This window comes from Lobosporangium transversale, assembly GCF_002105155.1.
Source record: "Lobosporangium transversale strain NRRL 3116 chromosome Unknown BCR41scaffold_5, whole genome shotgun sequence".
Lineage (NCBI taxonomy): Eukaryota > Fungi > Mortierellomycota > Mortierellomycetes > Mortierellales > Mortierellaceae > Lobosporangium > Lobosporangium transversale.
This window is the reverse complement of record NW_019028983.1, coordinates 740,012-756,995: the sequence shown is the minus strand read 5'-3', so window position 1 is coordinate 756,995 and position 16,984 is coordinate 740,012. Positions and strand designations below refer to the sequence as shown.

At 40.4% G+C, this 16,984-nt stretch overlaps 5 protein-coding genes across 5 annotated transcripts; 2 read left to right on the top strand and 3 right to left on the bottom strand.

Annotated features, from left to right (window-relative positions):
- Positions 1-8: 8 nt before the first annotated feature.
- BCR41DRAFT_182296 (hypothetical protein) lies at positions 9-2,070 on the bottom strand. Its single transcript, XM_022019767.1, has 3 exons — positions 1,630-2,070; positions 343-1,432; positions 9-205 (listed from the first exon to the last, which is right to left on the bottom strand). Exons 1-3 carry the CDS (start codon positions 1,950-1,952, stop codon positions 41-43), a joined length of 1,578 nt encoding a protein of 525 aa, XP_021884818.1. The 5' UTR covers positions 1,953-2,070; the 3' UTR covers positions 9-40.
- Positions 2,071-2,923: 853 nt separating this feature from the next.
- BCR41DRAFT_347355 (hypothetical protein) lies at positions 2,924-7,138 on the bottom strand. Its single transcript, XM_022023080.1, has 7 exons — positions 6,810-7,138; positions 6,588-6,688; positions 6,331-6,475; positions 5,275-6,204; positions 4,983-5,188; positions 3,861-4,883; positions 2,924-3,751 (listed from the first exon to the last, which is right to left on the bottom strand). The coding sequence occupies exons 1-7, from the start codon at positions 6,859-6,861 to the stop codon at positions 3,074-3,076; spliced, it is 3,135 nt and encodes a 1,044-aa protein (XP_021884817.1). The 5' UTR covers positions 6,862-7,138; the 3' UTR covers positions 2,924-3,073.
- A 1,032-nt stretch (positions 7,139-8,170) lies between these two features.
- BCR41DRAFT_347353 (NADP-dependent oxidoreductase domain-containing protein) lies at positions 8,171-10,024 on the bottom strand. Its single transcript, XM_022023079.1, has 5 exons — positions 9,600-10,024; positions 9,259-9,482; positions 9,056-9,171; positions 8,575-8,949; positions 8,171-8,508 (listed from the first exon to the last, which is right to left on the bottom strand). The coding sequence occupies exons 1-5, from the start codon at positions 9,981-9,983 to the stop codon at positions 8,333-8,335; spliced, it is 1,275 nt and encodes a 424-aa protein (XP_021884816.1). The 5' UTR covers positions 9,984-10,024; the 3' UTR covers positions 8,171-8,332.
- Positions 10,025-10,213: 189 nt separating this feature from the next.
- Positions 10,214-12,128, top strand: BCR41DRAFT_368042 (actin family; the record flags this gene model as incomplete). The annotated part of the gene is made up of 7 exons (XM_022026354.1): positions 10,214-10,312; positions 10,424-10,755; positions 10,866-11,095; positions 11,183-11,430; positions 11,516-11,689; positions 11,740-11,946; positions 12,042-12,128. The coding sequence occupies 7 exons, from the start codon at positions 10,214-10,216 to the stop codon at positions 12,126-12,128; spliced, it is 1,377 nt and encodes a 458-aa protein (XP_021884815.1).
- A 93-nt stretch (positions 12,129-12,221) lies between these two features.
- Positions 12,222-15,135, top strand: BCR41DRAFT_347350 (putative alanine racemase-domain-containing protein). The gene is made up of 12 exons (XM_022023078.1): positions 12,222-12,281; positions 12,403-12,500; positions 12,603-12,746; positions 12,846-12,890; positions 12,971-13,100; positions 13,176-13,341; positions 13,429-13,692; positions 13,772-14,046; positions 14,163-14,296; positions 14,403-14,546; positions 14,681-14,781; positions 14,952-15,135. Exons 1-12 carry the CDS (start codon positions 12,236-12,238, stop codon positions 15,049-15,051), a joined length of 1,647 nt encoding a protein of 548 aa, XP_021884814.1. The 5' UTR covers positions 12,222-12,235; the 3' UTR covers positions 15,052-15,135.
- The last annotated feature ends 1,849 nt before the right edge of the window (positions 15,136-16,984 follow it).

The following is a 16,984-nucleotide window of genomic DNA, read 5'->3' as shown; positions in this document are numbered from 1 at the left end:
AAAAATTTTATTTTGAAGATCAAAGTTTAAGCGTCCACCACTATTCATTCTTTTCAGTTTCTACAGCTGCAAGGTTATCCAGCGCTTGTTCTAGTGTATATGAATTCAAATCCCCGCTCAAATCTCTGAAGAGTGCCAGAAAAAATTTTGTTAAAATGACATTATCAGGCTTGGACTCGCACATCACAGAAATCGCCATTTGAATCTATTAAGATTCATTTTTTTTTTTTTTTTTTTGCAAGTCCAAATGAAAAAAGTTATGATCAAGACTCTCTTGCACTTTTAGCTTTTAAAAATCTCACAACATAAAAAAAGATATAAATATAAATAAATAAATCTTACCATGAATTGCCAACATTCCGTTTTTCTCGATTCCAGCATGATCCCCACAGCACAAACGAGATATACCACAAAAGGAGCATATGTTCGGAAGATAGGTTGGTAATTGAGAAAAATGCGCTCAATCGACTTTACTGCTGTCGTCTTTGATAAAGGAGATAAAAACATCCTCTTGAGTTCCTGCAGTAAAAGTACTGTTTGCTCGAGAATCATATCTGCGTATGCTTGCCCTGGCCCATATATCATTACCAAGGTTGCAGCTATAAAAGACGCTAGAGCCTTCTCTTTTTTTTCCTCTCTTCCTTCTCCTTCTCCTTTTAGTGCTACTGCTGCTACTGCTCTTACTGCTGCTTTTGTTGGTGATGCTACATTCCTTTCCTCGAGAGCACTTTCCTCTTTCCCGCGAGAGGAGATCGAATCCTTAAGATATTGCTGGATTTGATGAACTAAATATCCATCACGTTGAGCGAGGACTGATCCTACCAGGAGCGCTAGTCTTCTTCGTAAAAACAATCGACTGGGACCCCCACCACAGAAGATATATTGATGTTGGGCCGTTAAGAATAAAGCCATCATATCTGAATGATGGTCCTCCAAGGTCTGAGTATCCTTTGAATCCAGAATACCATAAACACAGGACAGCATGGTTTGAAGCGGACAAGCTGTGACTCCCTTTCCTAATTCATGATTGAACTTCTTAATGATCATATGAGGCTGAACTTTCTTGAAGTAGTGCTGTCGCTGCTTCCCCTGCACCAAGATCCACCCCACTAGCATGCTACATACGGCCATGAATCTCCAATCATTGATTTCCTCCGCCATTCCTGCTATATCTTCCAATATAGCCTTTCTAATAAGGCTAGCAGCATCACTATTGCCATCGTCCATACTATCGTCATCATCGTCATTGCTTTTGATTGCTCCTTCCTGTAGGCAAAAGAACAAGGGCGATTTCATCAATGTATTATCGACAATATGTTTGCGGCTCGGAAAAATGAATGTTCTGTTTTGTGCACCACTCTCGCCTATCATTATCTGATCAGTTACTTGAATAAGTAACTGCTGGCGCTCCAAAGGGGATAAAATACATAGACTAATAGCGGAAGCAACAACAACGGGAACGAAAATAAAAAAATAAAAATAAAAAATAAAAAATAAAAAAAAAAAATAAAAAATAAAAAAAAAAAAAAAACAAGAACAAGAGGATGAAAGAAAGGAAATGCTAGATTAATAGATCTAAAACAATAGACAAAAAATAAACATTAAGCAATTTCCCTTTTTTTTTTTTACCGTCGTAATAACCTATGGCTGAAGAACCTTGTATTTGCTTGCTTGTCATTATTATTGATGCTGTTATAGATGTTATCATTCCATAAAGCCAAGACTTGTCTCACGAACCCAGGGTTCAGAATGACGACAGTGTATGATGTACGTAGCCATTGAGCACAGTCGCTCGATATTTTGATATACAAGATGTAAGCAAAGTTAATAACTTCTTCAACTAACATCCTTGCTTGTGGATTTGACACCAATGGAGTACAGAGCTCTGATAGTTGTTGCGTCCATTCAGCCTGTAGATTTACCAGTGTCAAAAAGTAAATAATTAAATGCATAGTACTAGCGGTGTTTTTTTCCTAAAATAACAATAGCAATAACTAGTCATTGCAAAACTTTACCATAGACTCTAGGAACGTAGTTGTCATTGATTTATGGTTCATAACCTCCTGGAGACCCTGTAGGATTCTAGACATGCCCTCAATTGTTTCCTCAAGCCGCTGCTGCTTAATATCCTTTTCAGATACCTGGAAAATACTCATAAAATCCTTTCTCTCATTCTTTATGTCGGCATTCATGCTCCTACTCTGACTACCGTTGTTACAACTATCAGCTCCATCATTATCAAACTGGGTCGTCGTACCATACTCGCCCTCAAATAAATCAGAGGGCGACTGAGCAAATATGTCACGAAGTCTGGCTGCAAACCATATCTTTTTTGGTGAGGATTCTTGTTTACTATGATCTTGGCTGAAAACATTTCCATATGCCGATAGACCATTCTTATTAATATACTCCGTATTCGTACCAGTGATAGTGGTGGCGATGGTGGTTTTGCTAATGGCATGTGGGTGCTGCCCTGAATATTTGCATATAGACTGAGAAATCAAATCCGCCAACTTTTTTGAAGACAAAATAACCGGATTCTTGCAAAGGCGCACAAGCAGTTTCCCCAGAGTTGGATACAGGTCCGGTATACTGTGATAGTGGTCTTGTCCATCCTCATTCAATTCAAGGATAGGTTGCACTTGCTCCAAAAAACTTTGCAGATCCTCGAAACACGATGTAAGTTTAGACGTAGAGTATGCGCGACTATTTTATTTTATTTGGTTTATTAATGTTATGGGTGTGATCATTCAACATGTATAAAGCAAGATTGTTTTATCTTTTGCAATTAATGTTTATTATAAACGCGATTTTAGCATACCTACCTCTGTTGGCTACACGTCTCTAAGAATTCCAGAATCTCTTGTGCTTGCGCTTCGATTCCTTGCTCCATTCCATTCGAGACAGAATGAGTTCATTGGCTTGGCAATTCACCCTTTGTGATCCATATAAATACTCAGAATACTCAGCCACATTGAGTGTTGTCTATTTTGCATAACTTTTTTTAGAATGATAGAGCTACAATCCTACAACAATTGGATGGTTGTCATCTGGTATAAAATGTCGTTTTCATTTATGCGTCAGCATCCTCCTCTTGGATGATTCTCAAGAAGACTTCCTCCAGAGTTGTCTGACTCAGGCCCCAGTCATCGATACCATGCTCATGTTTATGGGCTTCAATCTCCTCAAACAGACGTTGAATTAATCCAGGCGAATTGTCGAACTCCCATGACTCAGAGGTCACAAACGAGTCAAGCCTCTTAGAATTTGGAGGAAGCAAGGATGATATGTAATGCGATGCCCGTTCTGTATTTTCGGGTTTGCTAGCGAATGTGATTTTGAATCCACGCCCATATAGATCCTTGAGTCGAATCTGATTTCCAATGCAGCGTAGTGTTCCCTTAGCCATAATGCCAATTCTGGAGCAGAGCACTTCAGCTTCCTCCATGGAGTGTGTTGTCAATATAATCGTCCGCCCTTGCTTTGCGTTGAAGACGATATCCCAGATGAGGCGCCGGACAGAAATGTCAAGACCCGTCGTAGGTTCGTCCAAGAACACAATGCCTGGATTACCAACCAGCGCAATGGCAATCGACAGACGACGTTTTTCTCCCCCACTTAGTCCTTTAGTTAAACGATCCTCGAACGGAACAAGCGAAACTGCATTCAGCGATGATAGAACGGCAGCACGCTCATCTACAGCAGCCACGCCCTTTAGACGTGCATAAAAGTAAAGGTGTTCCCCAACAGTCTAATATAGCATAATACAAACAAGAAAAGACCCTTTTAGCACATCCTCCCCTGATTGAACAGCAGATCTTGATTCTAATACAAGATTCAATCCAAAAAGCGTTGCTTACCAGGTCATCCCACAAAATATCATGCTGAGGGCAAATCCCAATGTTGCGGTAAACATCTTTGATTTCTGTATCTAATTCATAACCTGCCAAACGTGCCCATCCTTGTGTAGGTTCATAAAGACCCGTCAAGATATGGATTAACGACGTCTTTCCTGCACCATTAGGTCCAAGCAAGCCGAATATGGTATTTTTATCAACGGCAAAGGTAACATTCTTAACTGCCAGCTTCTTGTTCGATGGATAGATCTTGCGCATATTTTTCATCACCAATGGACAATCAGGCGAATATTCGTCGTGCAAGACGCGCGTCCGTTCCTTCTTCACATCATCATCTTCGTATTTGACTTCCTCAGGATCCAAAGGGATCTCGCCTTGCACCCTTTCACGCATCGATCCTATATTATCCTGTCGAACTTGCCCCTCCACATCATTCTGCTCCCTCTTTTTCTTGAAAAGTCGTTTAAAAGGCTTTGATATGATAAAATGCCATGGCTGACGGACACCAAATTCTGTAGGAAAGACCTCGGTCAAATAGAATGCCAAGGCTAAAAACACAAATGTTTCAATGATCATTGCAATTATGACCTGAAAAACTTCATCCGACCCCTTGAGATCCGACATTTTGTATGGCTGATATGCGCTGTCATAGCTGGATCGATTAATGACAGACAATGCTCTATAGAATGCAAAAGCTGGCCACACAAAGTATCCGATGGGTGCAGGGTCATTTTGAAAGATGTTTTCAGTTGCAAGCGATACGATAACGCCACAGAGTACGAGCAGGAAGACAATCACAAGAGCAGTTCGAGATTTGCTGAAGAAGCATGAGAGGAAAAAAGCGAGTGCGATTTGGACATGACCCCAAAAAAAGAAAAGAAGGATAAAAACACCAGGGTCGACCTTAGTAAAGAAAGGCATGCGGAACGCTATACCTGCGATGATGAACATTAACGAAGAAAGGATGTGCAAGATATAGAAATGGATATAGTGGGCGACGTAGTATGTGATTGACTTGAGTCCACTCTACACGCCAATATAGATGAAAGATTACCATAGATAAGTATGCAGATCAATTATATGAAGTAAGCATCTATCTGCGCCTAAATTTAGATGACTACATACCATTTTCATCATCACGAGAATACGATCTTCTTTTTCCTTGACTAGAGTAATGACAAAAATGGGCAACAAAAACGATACTCCAAATGGATACAAGATCCTTCCAACCAAGGAGGCGATTGGGATCTCCGCCTTTGTTGTGAACAATTGGGGCATCCCACGGAAGCCATGAGTGATCTTGGTTGCATTGGCAGTGGGTGATGATTTCACTGTAGTATATTTCCACGAATCAACCCTTATTAGCTTCCAATTGAAGAGTCCCTCATTTTAATAAATAAATAAATAAAAAACTTACAGATGGCGGCAGTAAGTGAGGTGTGCTGCTGCATCAGACGGAAGCCCCGATCAGGATAGTTTGCCGCTTGTGAAAGACGAATATCCTTGCCAATTTGAAGGGTATAACCGAACTTTCTAGCTGTAGTATCAATAGTATTAAATACAACTGCTCCAATGGGCATTCCTTGCACTAATGTGCCAATATCTGAATAGTATTTGATGCGTTGCTCTGGTGTGGGGTCCTTGGCGCGGATGGCAGACTTGTCTACGCGCGCCAAACCTTCAATCAAATTCCTAATCTGATTGGTTAGCGCTTCATCAACATCTTTAGCATCTTCCGATTGGGAGGCTTTTTGGTAGTATGGTACTGCTTGGAATCCTGTAAGAGCCGGAAATCCAACACTAGGATCCACAGTGATATTAGTATAGTAGCGCGTTTCCATGCCTCCCAAGAGGCCTGTACCGAAAGGCTGACCCGTTAGATTTCCTGACTTTGCATCCACCTGAGGTTGTTTAGGTCGCGTTCCTGCAAGCCCTCCAGTTTCATCAGCTGTCAGAAGCCAAGGATATGTTTGCTGTGCCGTCAACTCGATAGGTGCAATCAGCTGCGCGGAGCCCAACCATCCGCCCTTAGGCTGTGCCTTATAGGTACTGTCCAGATTGGCACCAGGAGAGGTGATATTGGGGTCCTTGGCATAGGGACTAGAATAGGGGTAATCTTTCTCGAACCACCACACACAACTATCGGCGGAGATGGTGGGCGAGCTTCCAAAGCCAAGACGACCGGGGACAATGTACCAATTGACGTGTTTAATGGTTTTATCTGCAGGAGCATTGGGTATAGATGATCCTAGTGACGAAGGGAAATCGACAATCTCTTTTGAAAAGGATGGTACCAGTGGAAAACCACGTGGGGTCATGGCATCTACATCAGAGCACAGCAGATAATCTAAACCATGAAAGCAACCAAATAAGTTGAGTAGACGTCACCCACAATTGAGATGCATATAGGCTTTTCAATGAAATCTAAGAAATGCTATTCATTCATTTTACATCCACACCATCGCCATATTACCTGATGGATTGCCTAGATTATTGATCAGGGCTGTGATTCCAATGCCCATGGCTCCAGCGATTATGACCATTAAGATCGGACACAAACCAATGCAGCAGACATTAACAAATACTTGACGACGTTGAAAAGAGAGAGTTTTTCTTCCCTATTGAAAATCATATAGATTTAAAGGAATGATCAGCTCGTGAAAGATTGAAGTGTATAATAAATATAATGGACAATACGATGGAGCAAGCTCAACAAGACCACATTCATACCAGAGCTCGAAATTGATAGGATTTGCGACCTGTCTTGGGTGAATGCTCAAGATCGTGGCTGGGGCTATTGTAGGCAACGATCTGTGTATCATTACTACTGACTATTAAAAAACAAGTTTAACCGAAAACCGAGAGAAAAGACAAATGTGAGCTTAAAATCAAGAAATGAGTAAAAGGAAAAAAGAATAGCCACAGACGCCAGCATCATGTATAACATAGTACCCTCGTCTTGGCCACACTGTAAAGGGTCGTTGATATCTTTTGTGCTGGTCATGGCTACACTGTAGTAGATCAAGTGCAATAGAATGAGACAGGGGGAGAAAAATCTGTCTGCAGGAAAGAGGAAAGAGTGAGGCTATGCTCAGACAGTCCGTTTTAGCAACGACAGATTATGGGGTGTAGATGCCTTTAAAGGAGTGAGGGGAGTGAGAAGAGTTGGAGGAATAAAAGAGAGGAAAGGGAAGCTATTGATGGAAGTGAAGGGTGAAGGGAGGTGATTGAAGGAGGTAATGAAGGGAATGAAAGAATGAAAGTGTGCGATGACAGAAGTTTTTTTTTTTTTTTTTTTTTTTTTTTTTTCAAAGACGCCAAAGGGCAGAAAATAAATTGTGGAACAGTAATCAAATGAAGTTGGTGCAAAAAACTTGTTTGGCAAACTTCTCGGATTATTTATGATTCGCTTGCTGGACTCTTCCGATCAATCTTATGCGTGCGTGCAATTGTTTATGCAATTTTGTATTTTTGTGCATGTTCATCTGCGCAGACAGATTCGACTTATAATTAATTCTAAATCAATAATATTAGCATCCATCTTGGGCTGTTGTCTCTTCCCATGTGCCTTTATCAGGCATAACGAAAACACACTCGTTTCTTTCTCTTTTTTTCTTCTCCTTTGAAGGATATCTTCTTAGGCTGTTGCCAAGGATGCACTGTCATTTCTTCCTTCTCTGCATTATTGTCAAGCATGAATCTTCAAAATATGTGACAAAGAAGTCGATGTCGACCCAAAAATTCAATTCTAACGGATGAGAATTGGTCCTCGATTGCATTGTTGCACAGTCAATCTAGCGAAATGAATTTTGCTCAAATCTGTCACTCTTTATCGACTTTGTTCTCAATTAGCAGTCTCGAACATCTTTTTTTTTTTTTTTTTTTTTTGTCAATATCAAGAAAACTGTATGACTTTATCGACCGCAACAAATGCACCCCTAATGTCATGGAAGTTGAAGGGTGTAGTAGTATTTTTTGACTCAAAAACAAACAGTGCTCTCACTCATACAATTGAGCCTTACATATCCTTCATGTACGCGTTCTCTTTTTTCGATTATATGCTATATACGGCCCAATTCCTTCTCTAGGTCCATAAATCCTTCTTCACACTCTTCGAACGCTCGAGCGCTGGCCTCTTCATCTCGCCCAGCTGGTGCAGTAAATCTAACGAGATAATGCTCTCCAGAAGAGGACCAAAGTCGAATTCAACGTGCTCGAATTTATCTGCTCATGTGCAAAGCGCGAAAGGGCCACGTCCCTCCTCTTAAGACCATATATAGTGCATAACTTGCAATGTCGCTTTCTGTATCAACGGTTCTCGCAACTGTTTTATTAATTTCAGCCTGAGTGCAAAATAAAGCGAGTAAGCGCTTCTTGCTGGATTTCAATGATGTAATTCAGCCAAGATTGTGCTGTACTCCTATTATCAAAAGTTAACTAAGTTCATTCACTAGTATTGACAACCCTGACTGAGCCTATCCGTGCTGCCAGAAAAGTGTGGTCCTGCCGATGCGAGCGACACCGTCAAGCTCCGCAATTTCTTCTTCGGAGAGCCTCCAACCAAGAGCCTGGGCATTCTGGCGAGCCTGTTGAGGGTTCCTTGCTCCTGCTAGAGGAATTGTACCTTTACAGATATTGTAGTTGAGAGCAACTTTTTTGTAAAGCGTTAGAGATGTATACGTAATAATATCCCTCAATTTTTTTTCATACAACTTACCAGCACTCATGGGTTTGTTATGCTTTTTGGCAATGCTTTCCATTACAGAGAGTAAAGGAGCCAGCTCTTCCATAGGGTAATCAGAGAAATAGCGACCAGAGGGAGGAGGATTCTCAGCATTGTATTTTCCGGTCAAACGACCCATTCCCAAAGGTGAATAGGACATAACGGCTACTCCAAGTTCGTGGCACTTGGCGATCAATCCTGAGGTCTCCGGATATCTCCTTAATAGCGAGAATTCAACTTGATTCGAAGCTAACTGGATGCCATGCTTAGCAAGAGCAGCATGCATACGGGTCAGTTCAGAAATTGAATAGTTGGAAACACCTACACTTTTTACTATTCCAAGTTTAACAGCTTCAGCAAGCGAATCGGCTAGTTGTTCATCATATCTCAGAATTAGCATCATATATACCTCCCTAGACAAAGGTTACGTTACAGCAAATGTCAAGCACTCCAACCATGTTCAGTTGTATATTACCAATAACCTCAATGCTTCTCAAAGAAATTGGTCCATGGATTTGATACAAGTCAACCACATCAACACCAAGGCGCTCCATTGACGCTTTAAGAGAGGTCAGAAGCGAGCTTGGAAATCTATTCAAAAGTTTTTCCAAGAAAAAGCGTTAATATTGTTTCATCAGGAGAATCTCGAGTTTTTTTTTTTTTTTTTTTTTTTTTAACCTTAATCTCCAAGGAAGAGGGACGAATTTTGTGGCGATCACCGGCAGGATCTTTCCTTCTTCCTTCGATTTCTTCAAAAATTTGCCGATAATCCTCTCAGACTCTCCTTTGCCATAAATCTCGGCCGTGTCAAAAAAATTGATGCCAACCTCAGTATCTTGCAAGGTATCCCAAGTGGCTGCAATATCCTTGAACATCTCGGGCGTATATCCCCACTTTGAATCCTTTATTTATACATTATTCATTCATGATAAAAAATAGAAATGCTAATGAGTAAAAAGAAAGCATCAGAAAAATAGCGTCCTTTCACTATCGTATTTGGTTAAATTCCATGTACTTACTCCCCAGGACCAAGTGCCGATAGCCATAGGGGAGACGCTTAGCGATCCTCCGAGGGTCAACCGGGTCTCCTGCGTTGGAACGCCTTGGACATAGATAGTGCCAGCAGCCTGAGGGTTGCCTGCGGATACACTGTCTGAGAATGTCATTTTGGCTTGGGCTAAGGAGATGACCCGTGTTTGTAGCTTACTGACTAAAGGTGGCTGTGTGTGTAATAATGTTCGCTGGTGAGTCTGTTGTACCCAGTGCTTTGAAGAATATACTTTTGAGGGAGGTAGTACGAACTTAACAAAGACTGATAGTTGAGACGAAGGGCTAGTTTTTTTGAGGAATGAGAGGCAATGGAATGAACCAAGATCATGCTTTTTTATACAGAAAGCATTCATGATACATAAAGCTTTTATTAACGAGGCGCATTATGAGCTAAGCACAACTTACGCAGGAATGACCATATCATTAAAGTAAAAGTGATCGAGGCATAGAACGATTTTTTAAGGTTCGATGACTAGTCATGTGATAAGTACACATCGGATGAACTTCTATTTGCGATCGGTTATTTTGCTGCATCTCATTGAACTTTCGTGCCAAGAAACTACTCTACACGCACACGACAAAGATGGCGCTCAGGGAAGAGAACTTTGTCGTCTTACACTCTGGATCATGGAACACCAAAGCGGGCATCAATGTTGTTGACACAAACAAGCCGCCAATCGTTGTAAGGAGTTAGCTAATCACCAGATGTACGCGTTTTAAAATTATAAGACACAAAAATTGATGTTAACTAGGGCCCAATATGTTGCCCCTACCCGCAATTTCGAATTGATAGACGATTCATTCACTTGTTGGAGCAAGGACTATCGCAGCGGAGACCTCTGAGCTAGTGACAGCTGACGCTGACACTAAGAAGGCAGAGGAAGCGACTCCATCCGAGAACATCAATGCTGATGCAGAGATAAAAGCCGAAAAGTCAGCTCAAGGAAATGATCTAGAAGCTCAGGAAAATACAAAAGCACGTGAGAGCCCCAAAACGCAAACAATATATTACTGTGGAAGCGCCTTGGCTGAGGCAGAGCAACAGTATTCTAAAGCTGATCTGGTCGTCTCAACACCCATTCAGGGTGGTATTATTAAGGACTGGGGCGCTATGGAAGCACTCTGGTGAGTTTTTTTTTTTTTTTTTTTTTTTTTTTTTTTGGGTGATGTTCATTCTTGAGCATGAAAGCACAAAAAAAAACATAATTAATCACGGTGTTTTGGTCCGGATATAGGCGCCATGTGTTATTCCGAGAGCTTGGAATCAAGCGCTCTAGAAACGCCTCTCCTGTGCTTATGGTTGTTCCGACAGATTGGACCAAGGAAGAGCATGAGCGTATTACTCAAATCTTTTTTGAGAATTTCAATGTGCCAGGTCTTTACCTTGCAGAGGAACCATTAATGATCCTTTATGGCTGTGCTGCCGTCACAGGCCTTGTCATTGACATTGGCCATAACAGCACAGGTGATGATTGATTCGGTAGTCAGTGATATACAACAGGATATGCCATCAAGTGACTAATTTGAAGTCGATGTTACTGTCCTATTTTAGAAATTACTCCAATTCTCGACACCTTGATCCAACGCAGTGCAATACAGACGATTCCGTTAGCTGGATCAGATTTTGACACATACTTCCTAGAACTTTTGAAGGCTGATACACAGTTGGTACGCGAGTATGGAGAACCTTTGGATATCGAGTTTGCTCGGCATTTAAAAGAATCAGATATTTGTCGAGTTCTAGGCAAAGATGAGAAAGAAAGCAAGACTAGAGCACAAGCGGAATATAAGGGTAGACAGGTATGACATCTTGGAACTGAAACATTGATAACGTAACTTAACGCGATTGTTATTCTGATAAGCCACTGTTGGTATATTTTCCTAGTTTACTGTAGGATCTGCACGTTTTCATGCTTATGATCCCTTGTTTAATCCTGATTTAGTGGGAAAACGAGTGTTGAACATTATCGAGGCAATCCATGCTGCGCAATTTGCATGCAAAGCTGAGAAACGCCAGTCATTATGGGAGGCAATCATCGTGACAGGTGGTTCATGTCAGGTTAAAGGTAACTTTTATTTTTATTATTTTTATAAAGTCGATATAAAAAGTTGCCTACTGCTAATCTTGGTAAAATTTGCGTTCTAGGCTTACAATCTCGAATTCAGAGTGAGATTGAAGAATCACTGTCTATATCCGAGAATTTTGGCGAATATCAAGTTCGAGAGATCAAATTCCTGAAGATCCCAGACTACTTTCCTGCCCTCAAAGACTCTATTGTTCATGCTGGATTTCTTGGATCGGAAATTGTCGCCAAGGTAATGTTCAGCAAAAGTGCTATTAAAGATGGAAAGAAGGCTTCATTGAAAGCATATAGCTAACCCTCCACATTGTCTTCGTTTCGTTTTAACAGTTAATATTCCCGGATCCCCGTAACTACATTAATAAGGTTGACTATAATGAAAGTGGACCTAGTGTAGTACACACAAAGACATTTTAAGCAATGATTTGACTCGATTTTTTTTCATACTCAACGCCACCAAATCGATAAAATACAATCAAATAAAAATTAATCTTTTTTTACTTCATCACCCAATAAATGAAACCATGAATGTCATCGAGCAACCGCTGAAAACAATTCAGGATTTGTTCGGTATGAAATCACCTTCTGAAATGAGAATGTGTCATTGTGTCAAAATGACATTGAGATCTATTTGTTGTACAATGGTGGTGTAGTAACAATTCTGCTACTTTTACCATTTCATTGTTTTTAGACAAGAACTGGAAGAAGGGACAGCCATCGGAAAAAGATGATTTTGGGGTCATGAAACACTTCCAAAGCCTATTCAATACACGCGAAAAGCTTCAGAAGGTACCATTGTTGTCTAGTTCCTATTGCATTATAATAACATTTTTGTAGGTAGGAAGGGCAAATTCTAAGCGTACAAGTCTATAATAACCTTGTCCAAAATAGATCCCTATCCTCGACGCCGAATCTATTAAAACACTCCCTCTGCATTCGCTCGTCAGGCTTCGATGCATGGTGCAGGATACGGAGCTTTCACAGGAAGTTGGACTCTTCACCAGCACAATCATTTCGCAGCCAGACGGCGAAGAGGTATAGAGCATAGGCCCTTGAAAACAGGATTGACCACATTCTATTTTCCCTTCCGAGTGATGGCTAATATTTAATATCCCTGCCTGGTAAAACCTCCAGAAAACGGTGTGTCATAGGTATTCTAGCGAGCCTCAAATTGACCATGTGAGTGCAAGCTGGAATATTTGGTAACATAAATCCATAAACCTATCAACTGTAGTACGCCCTAACATTCTTTACAATAGGAGTTGCGAGATCACACTCAAGACACGATTGATCTCCTCAACAGCTACTATTGCGTCTCTGTCCCTGGAGAATCGCAATGGGTCAAGGATTATGAGCGCTCAAAAAAGAATTTGGAAAGACAAGTACAGGGTAATAATAAAGTTTCGGAATGAGGTACGGCTCCGTACTATCTCATTGTTAATGTGGCTCCTTCTGTTCCTGTAGACATGACTTTAGGCAGCAATCAGCCGTCTGAAGTCATCCCAGAGCGCTATCCCTTTCCCAACGTTGATCACTTTGCAGCAGTCATCAAAACTCATTCATCCGATTTATCTATTGGAGTGACAGATGTGATTGAAGTTATAGGTGTCCTTGGCGCTAGTGACAGACTGTAAGTCGAAGAATATGAATCGTTGATAACGTATTCGCCCTACTTCCCGCCTTATATATAGCCCTATTACTAATCAATAAGACATAGTATGACAGATGGATCTTTTGATTTCCATGACGGAAATATCAACCCACCTAAAATTGCTACTGTGCATGCGATCTTTATGCATAAGGTCGAAGACCATGGACATCCAGAACTGAGTCTGAATGGCTATCCTGAGGAAAAAGACTTGGATCATTTTCTTAAGGAAGCGAAGTCTATCCGAGAGGAATTGATACGTTACATTGCCACTGCTGTCTATGGAGATCAATTGGCAGCTGAGTTAGTTCTTCTTCATTTTTTGGCAAGAGTGTAAGTTACAACTAAGTAGGAGTGCATGTAGGAAGGAAAGATCAGTTTCACTCAACATGAATTTATTTTAATTTTTTAGTCATTCGAGACTCAATGGAACTCTACTTGGAAAGTTTAGCTTGAATCTCAGGGACTCATCTTCTAACTCTTCGATCTACGGCAATCTCTCCAAGGTTATGAGAAATGTCCTGCCCAAGGTTCACACTATACCGATGAGCCTTGAGAACTTAAATAATAATTTCTTTTTTCCACGCGGGGATGAGTATCTTTCTTCTGGTATTTTACAGGTCACTCGGGGGACGGCCTTGCTTTTCGATGAAACTGTGATGGAAGAAGGAACACTTGTTGAAAAGGGTACGGGGAATATAAACATGAGGCTATTTGCAGGTTTAGCAGGCATAAGACCTGATAAAAATGCATAGCAATATGTCTGATACGCTTTGTTTTATAACCTGTTTACTATACTGTAGGTCTCAAGAACCTGAAGGCTATCTCGGATATCAGTCAGTACCAGACCCTCAACTATGTGTTCCCGTTTAATACTCTTGAGTTCCAGACTGATATCTCATTATTATTTTTGTCCAATGGCAATTCATTGGTCCCTGTAAGTAGGGTTTCTGTGGTCGTTGTTTATTACCTGTTGCTGCTTTTTTTTTTTTTTTTTTTTTCTCCCGCCAAAACACACACTTATCATTTAGGTTTTTATTTAGGTTGATTGTGCAATCACATTGAAACCTGACCCGTCAACATCTGAAGTGTTAATAGAGCCCACCTTGGAGCAACTCAACTCTTTTCGTAAATACATCAGTGTACTTCGACTTGCAGATTACAAATTTTCAGAGGAGATGGCCCAGGTAAAATTGCGGGAGATTGGGAATGCGCGATCCCAAGGAGGAGTGAAAATGGTACTTGTATTGCATTGGGGATAAAAAAATCTCACAGACCCATTTCCCGCTCTCCCGGACTTTTTGTTTAAATGACGAAATAGGAAATCGAAACTGATTTTATGGAGCAACGCAAAGCCGCTACCGCAGCTGGAACAAGTTTGACAACGCCCAACGAGCTTGCATTCAATATTTCCCTAGCAAGGTACAGTATAAACACAAAGCCCTTTTTTTTTTCCCGCCATATTTGTTATACACTGTCAACAGAAGAAAAAAATAATGCCCTATCAATTTTTGCGCATGGCCATGCAAGATGCACGATCACACTGCTTATATTAAACCGAGCTTATTTTTTTATATTAATCGCCGTGTTAGGCTTGTAGCCTTGAGTCAAGGCGAGCAAACATTGACCAGGCAAAGTTGGGACCATGCAGTGTCTCTTTCAAGGCAAATTGAAAGCAGAGGCAAGCAGTAAAAGGATGCTGCATAGGACCAAAAGTCATCATTGTCATCGTTCAATTGTTATTAGTTTAGACTGTTATGAATAAATATGAAAGGCATTTAAAAGATAAGTCAAATGACCTGTTCATATTTGTTATACATGTACATGAGTATAAACATGTACATGAATATGAGAATGTACAGTTTGACATGTTTCATGTCCTGATGGTTTGGACCTGTGGAAAAAGAGTTTTGTATATTTTTAAGAATATTATGACAGCTTACTGGTCTGACTGATAGAAATGCAACAACCTGGCGTCAGTCTCCCTCTCTCTTTTTTTATGCATCGAATCAGTCATTTGTACCCCTTGTCTTTATTTTTATTCACCCTTTAGTTTTACCCCTATACTGTACATATTTCTTCCGAAATCCAAGGCCGTTGTAGAGGCCAATAAACTGGTTATATTTTTATTCTAATTTATTTAAAAGAAAAATTGGCACCTTGCATAATAGGCTAAAATCGCATGTGCAGAATGGCATGTGCCGAATGGTATGGCAATCCTTTTCAAACGCTTTTTTCATCCTTCCATAGAATTCTCTCTCTTTTCAAGATTATACCTTTACAAGTCTGAAAGGAAATACAGGCATAGTCTGCAACTTGGTTTGGGTGCACAAAGAGGGGGTGCAGAAAAAAAAAGGGAGTAGAGAAGGGGGAAAGACCATGAAAAAGAGAGCAGGATGACGCAGTGGACGATTTTTTTTTTTTTCAGGCACAAAAAAAAAAAATCGCATGACTAGCCTAATCGCCGACTCCCTGGAGTGACCTGGCCCATGCAGACGTACCATTGAAGATGACATGTCTTGCAGAAATATTATATAATATATATAAATATATTATATACAATGACCACATTTCAATAAAAATATATTTCCTAAGAATATTTTGATTTTTACAAACAGCACTCTATATCGATATCAATATGATAATAACACTTTCTGTTCTAGTCCATACGTCCAAAGTCGCATGCCAGTCTAGCAATGTAAGCTGTTTTAATAGCAATGTACAGAGCTAGCTTCTAACTGTCGATATTTGTTGATGTTTGTTGTCGCTGTTTCTTTCATGTAGTGTTGTGTCGCGATGCGTTGCGTTGCGTTATTCTCCTAACTGGTGTGATAGTGTTTTTGTTGGGCCACACAATAAAATTGAGTAAAATAATAAACAAGCATAAAGGTTTTCTCTTCTCTCATTCTGACTGTTGCATCTTGCATTAAATAACTGTGGCAACTGGTGCTGTGGATCATGGTGCGTTGGATCTGTGATAGCAGGAATCTCACAGTGAGAAGCTGCGCTTGGAATTCAAAGTGTATTTTTCTTTAGATGATTAAAAGTAAAGTAATGTTGCTTTTATTATTATTTTTTCCTTTTCAATCTCTCTTTCTTCCTTCTTCTTTTCCTTCTTTCTTTTCTCTTGTTTTCCTTCTTTCTTCCTTTTTCTTCCCTCTTCCCTCTTCCCTTTTCTCTCTTTATTTCATTATATTGTGTTTAATTTTGAACATTCCATTGCTTCTTGTTGTTGTACTTTCTTATCACCACATCTATACACGCCTGCATACCGACTTCTGTCTCTTGCTTACATACAGCACTACAGTCTGCATTCTTTTCGTCCCCTTCGCGAACCAAACCTTTCCACAATCATATACATATCAACTTGCACTAGTATTCATTAAGATTTTATCTCAAGCAACAACGACCACAACAATAGAAAATTCCATTCTGAATTACAAGTACGACAATCACGACTACAACTAATAGTAATCACAACAATATCTCCTTAAGGAAGCAATATCTACTGCGAAACTTAATCACCTTGCACGTCCTTAAAAATCGAGTCATTCCACCCTCACCTTGCGCCAACAAACGGCTGCTGTCGTCGGGATGGAGTCTGGTGGGTTCCGTGGACAGAGCC

Excerpts from the sequence above, each read along its gene's own strand:
- BCR41DRAFT_347353 (XM_022023079.1), bottom strand. The coding sequence starts at position 9,983 with ATGAATGCTTTCTGTATAAAAAAGCATGATCTTGGTTCATTCCATTGC. Across the intron at positions 9,483-9,599 it reads TCGGCACTTGGTCCTGGGGA|GATTCAAAGTGGGGATATAC; the intron begins GTAAGTACATGG and ends GTATAAATAAAG. Across the intron at positions 8,509-8,574 it reads TAACAAACCCATGAGTGCTG|TTGCTCTCAACTACAATATC; the intron begins GTAAGTTGTATG and ends TTTACAAAAAAG.
- BCR41DRAFT_182296 (XM_022019767.1), bottom strand. The coding sequence starts at position 1,952 with ATGCATTTAATTATTTACTTTTTGACACTGGTAAATCTACAGGCTGAA. Across the intron at positions 1,433-1,629 it reads AGCCATAGGTTATTACGACG|TCTATGTATTTTATCCCCTT; the intron begins GTAAAAAAAAAA and ends TTCCGCTATTAG. Across the intron at positions 206-342 it reads CGGAATGTTGGCAATTCATG|ATTCAAATGGCGATTTCTGT; the intron begins GTAAGATTTATT and ends GAATCTTAATAG.
- BCR41DRAFT_347355 (XM_022023080.1), bottom strand. The coding sequence starts at position 6,861 with ATGACCAGCACAAAAGATATCAACGACCCTTTACAGTGTGGCCAAGAC. Across the intron at positions 5,189-5,274 it reads CTCACTTACTGCCGCCATCT|TGAAATCATCACCCACTGCC; the intron begins GTAAGTTTTTTA and ends AATATACTACAG. Across the intron at positions 3,752-3,860 it reads ATATTTTGTGGGATGACCTG|ACTGTTGGGGAACACCTTTA; the intron begins GTAAGCAACGCT and ends ATGCTATATTAG.
- BCR41DRAFT_347350 (XM_022023078.1), top strand. The coding sequence starts at position 12,236 with ATGAATGTCATCGAGCAACCGCTGAAAACAATTCAGGATTTGTTCG. Across the intron at positions 12,282-12,402 it reads AACAATTCAGGATTTGTTCG|ACAAGAACTGGAAGAAGGGA; the intron begins GTATGAAATCAC and ends CATTGTTTTTAG. Across the intron at positions 14,782-14,951 it reads TTCAATATTTCCCTAGCAAG|GCTTGTAGCCTTGAGTCAAG; the intron begins GTACAGTATAAA and ends TCGCCGTGTTAG.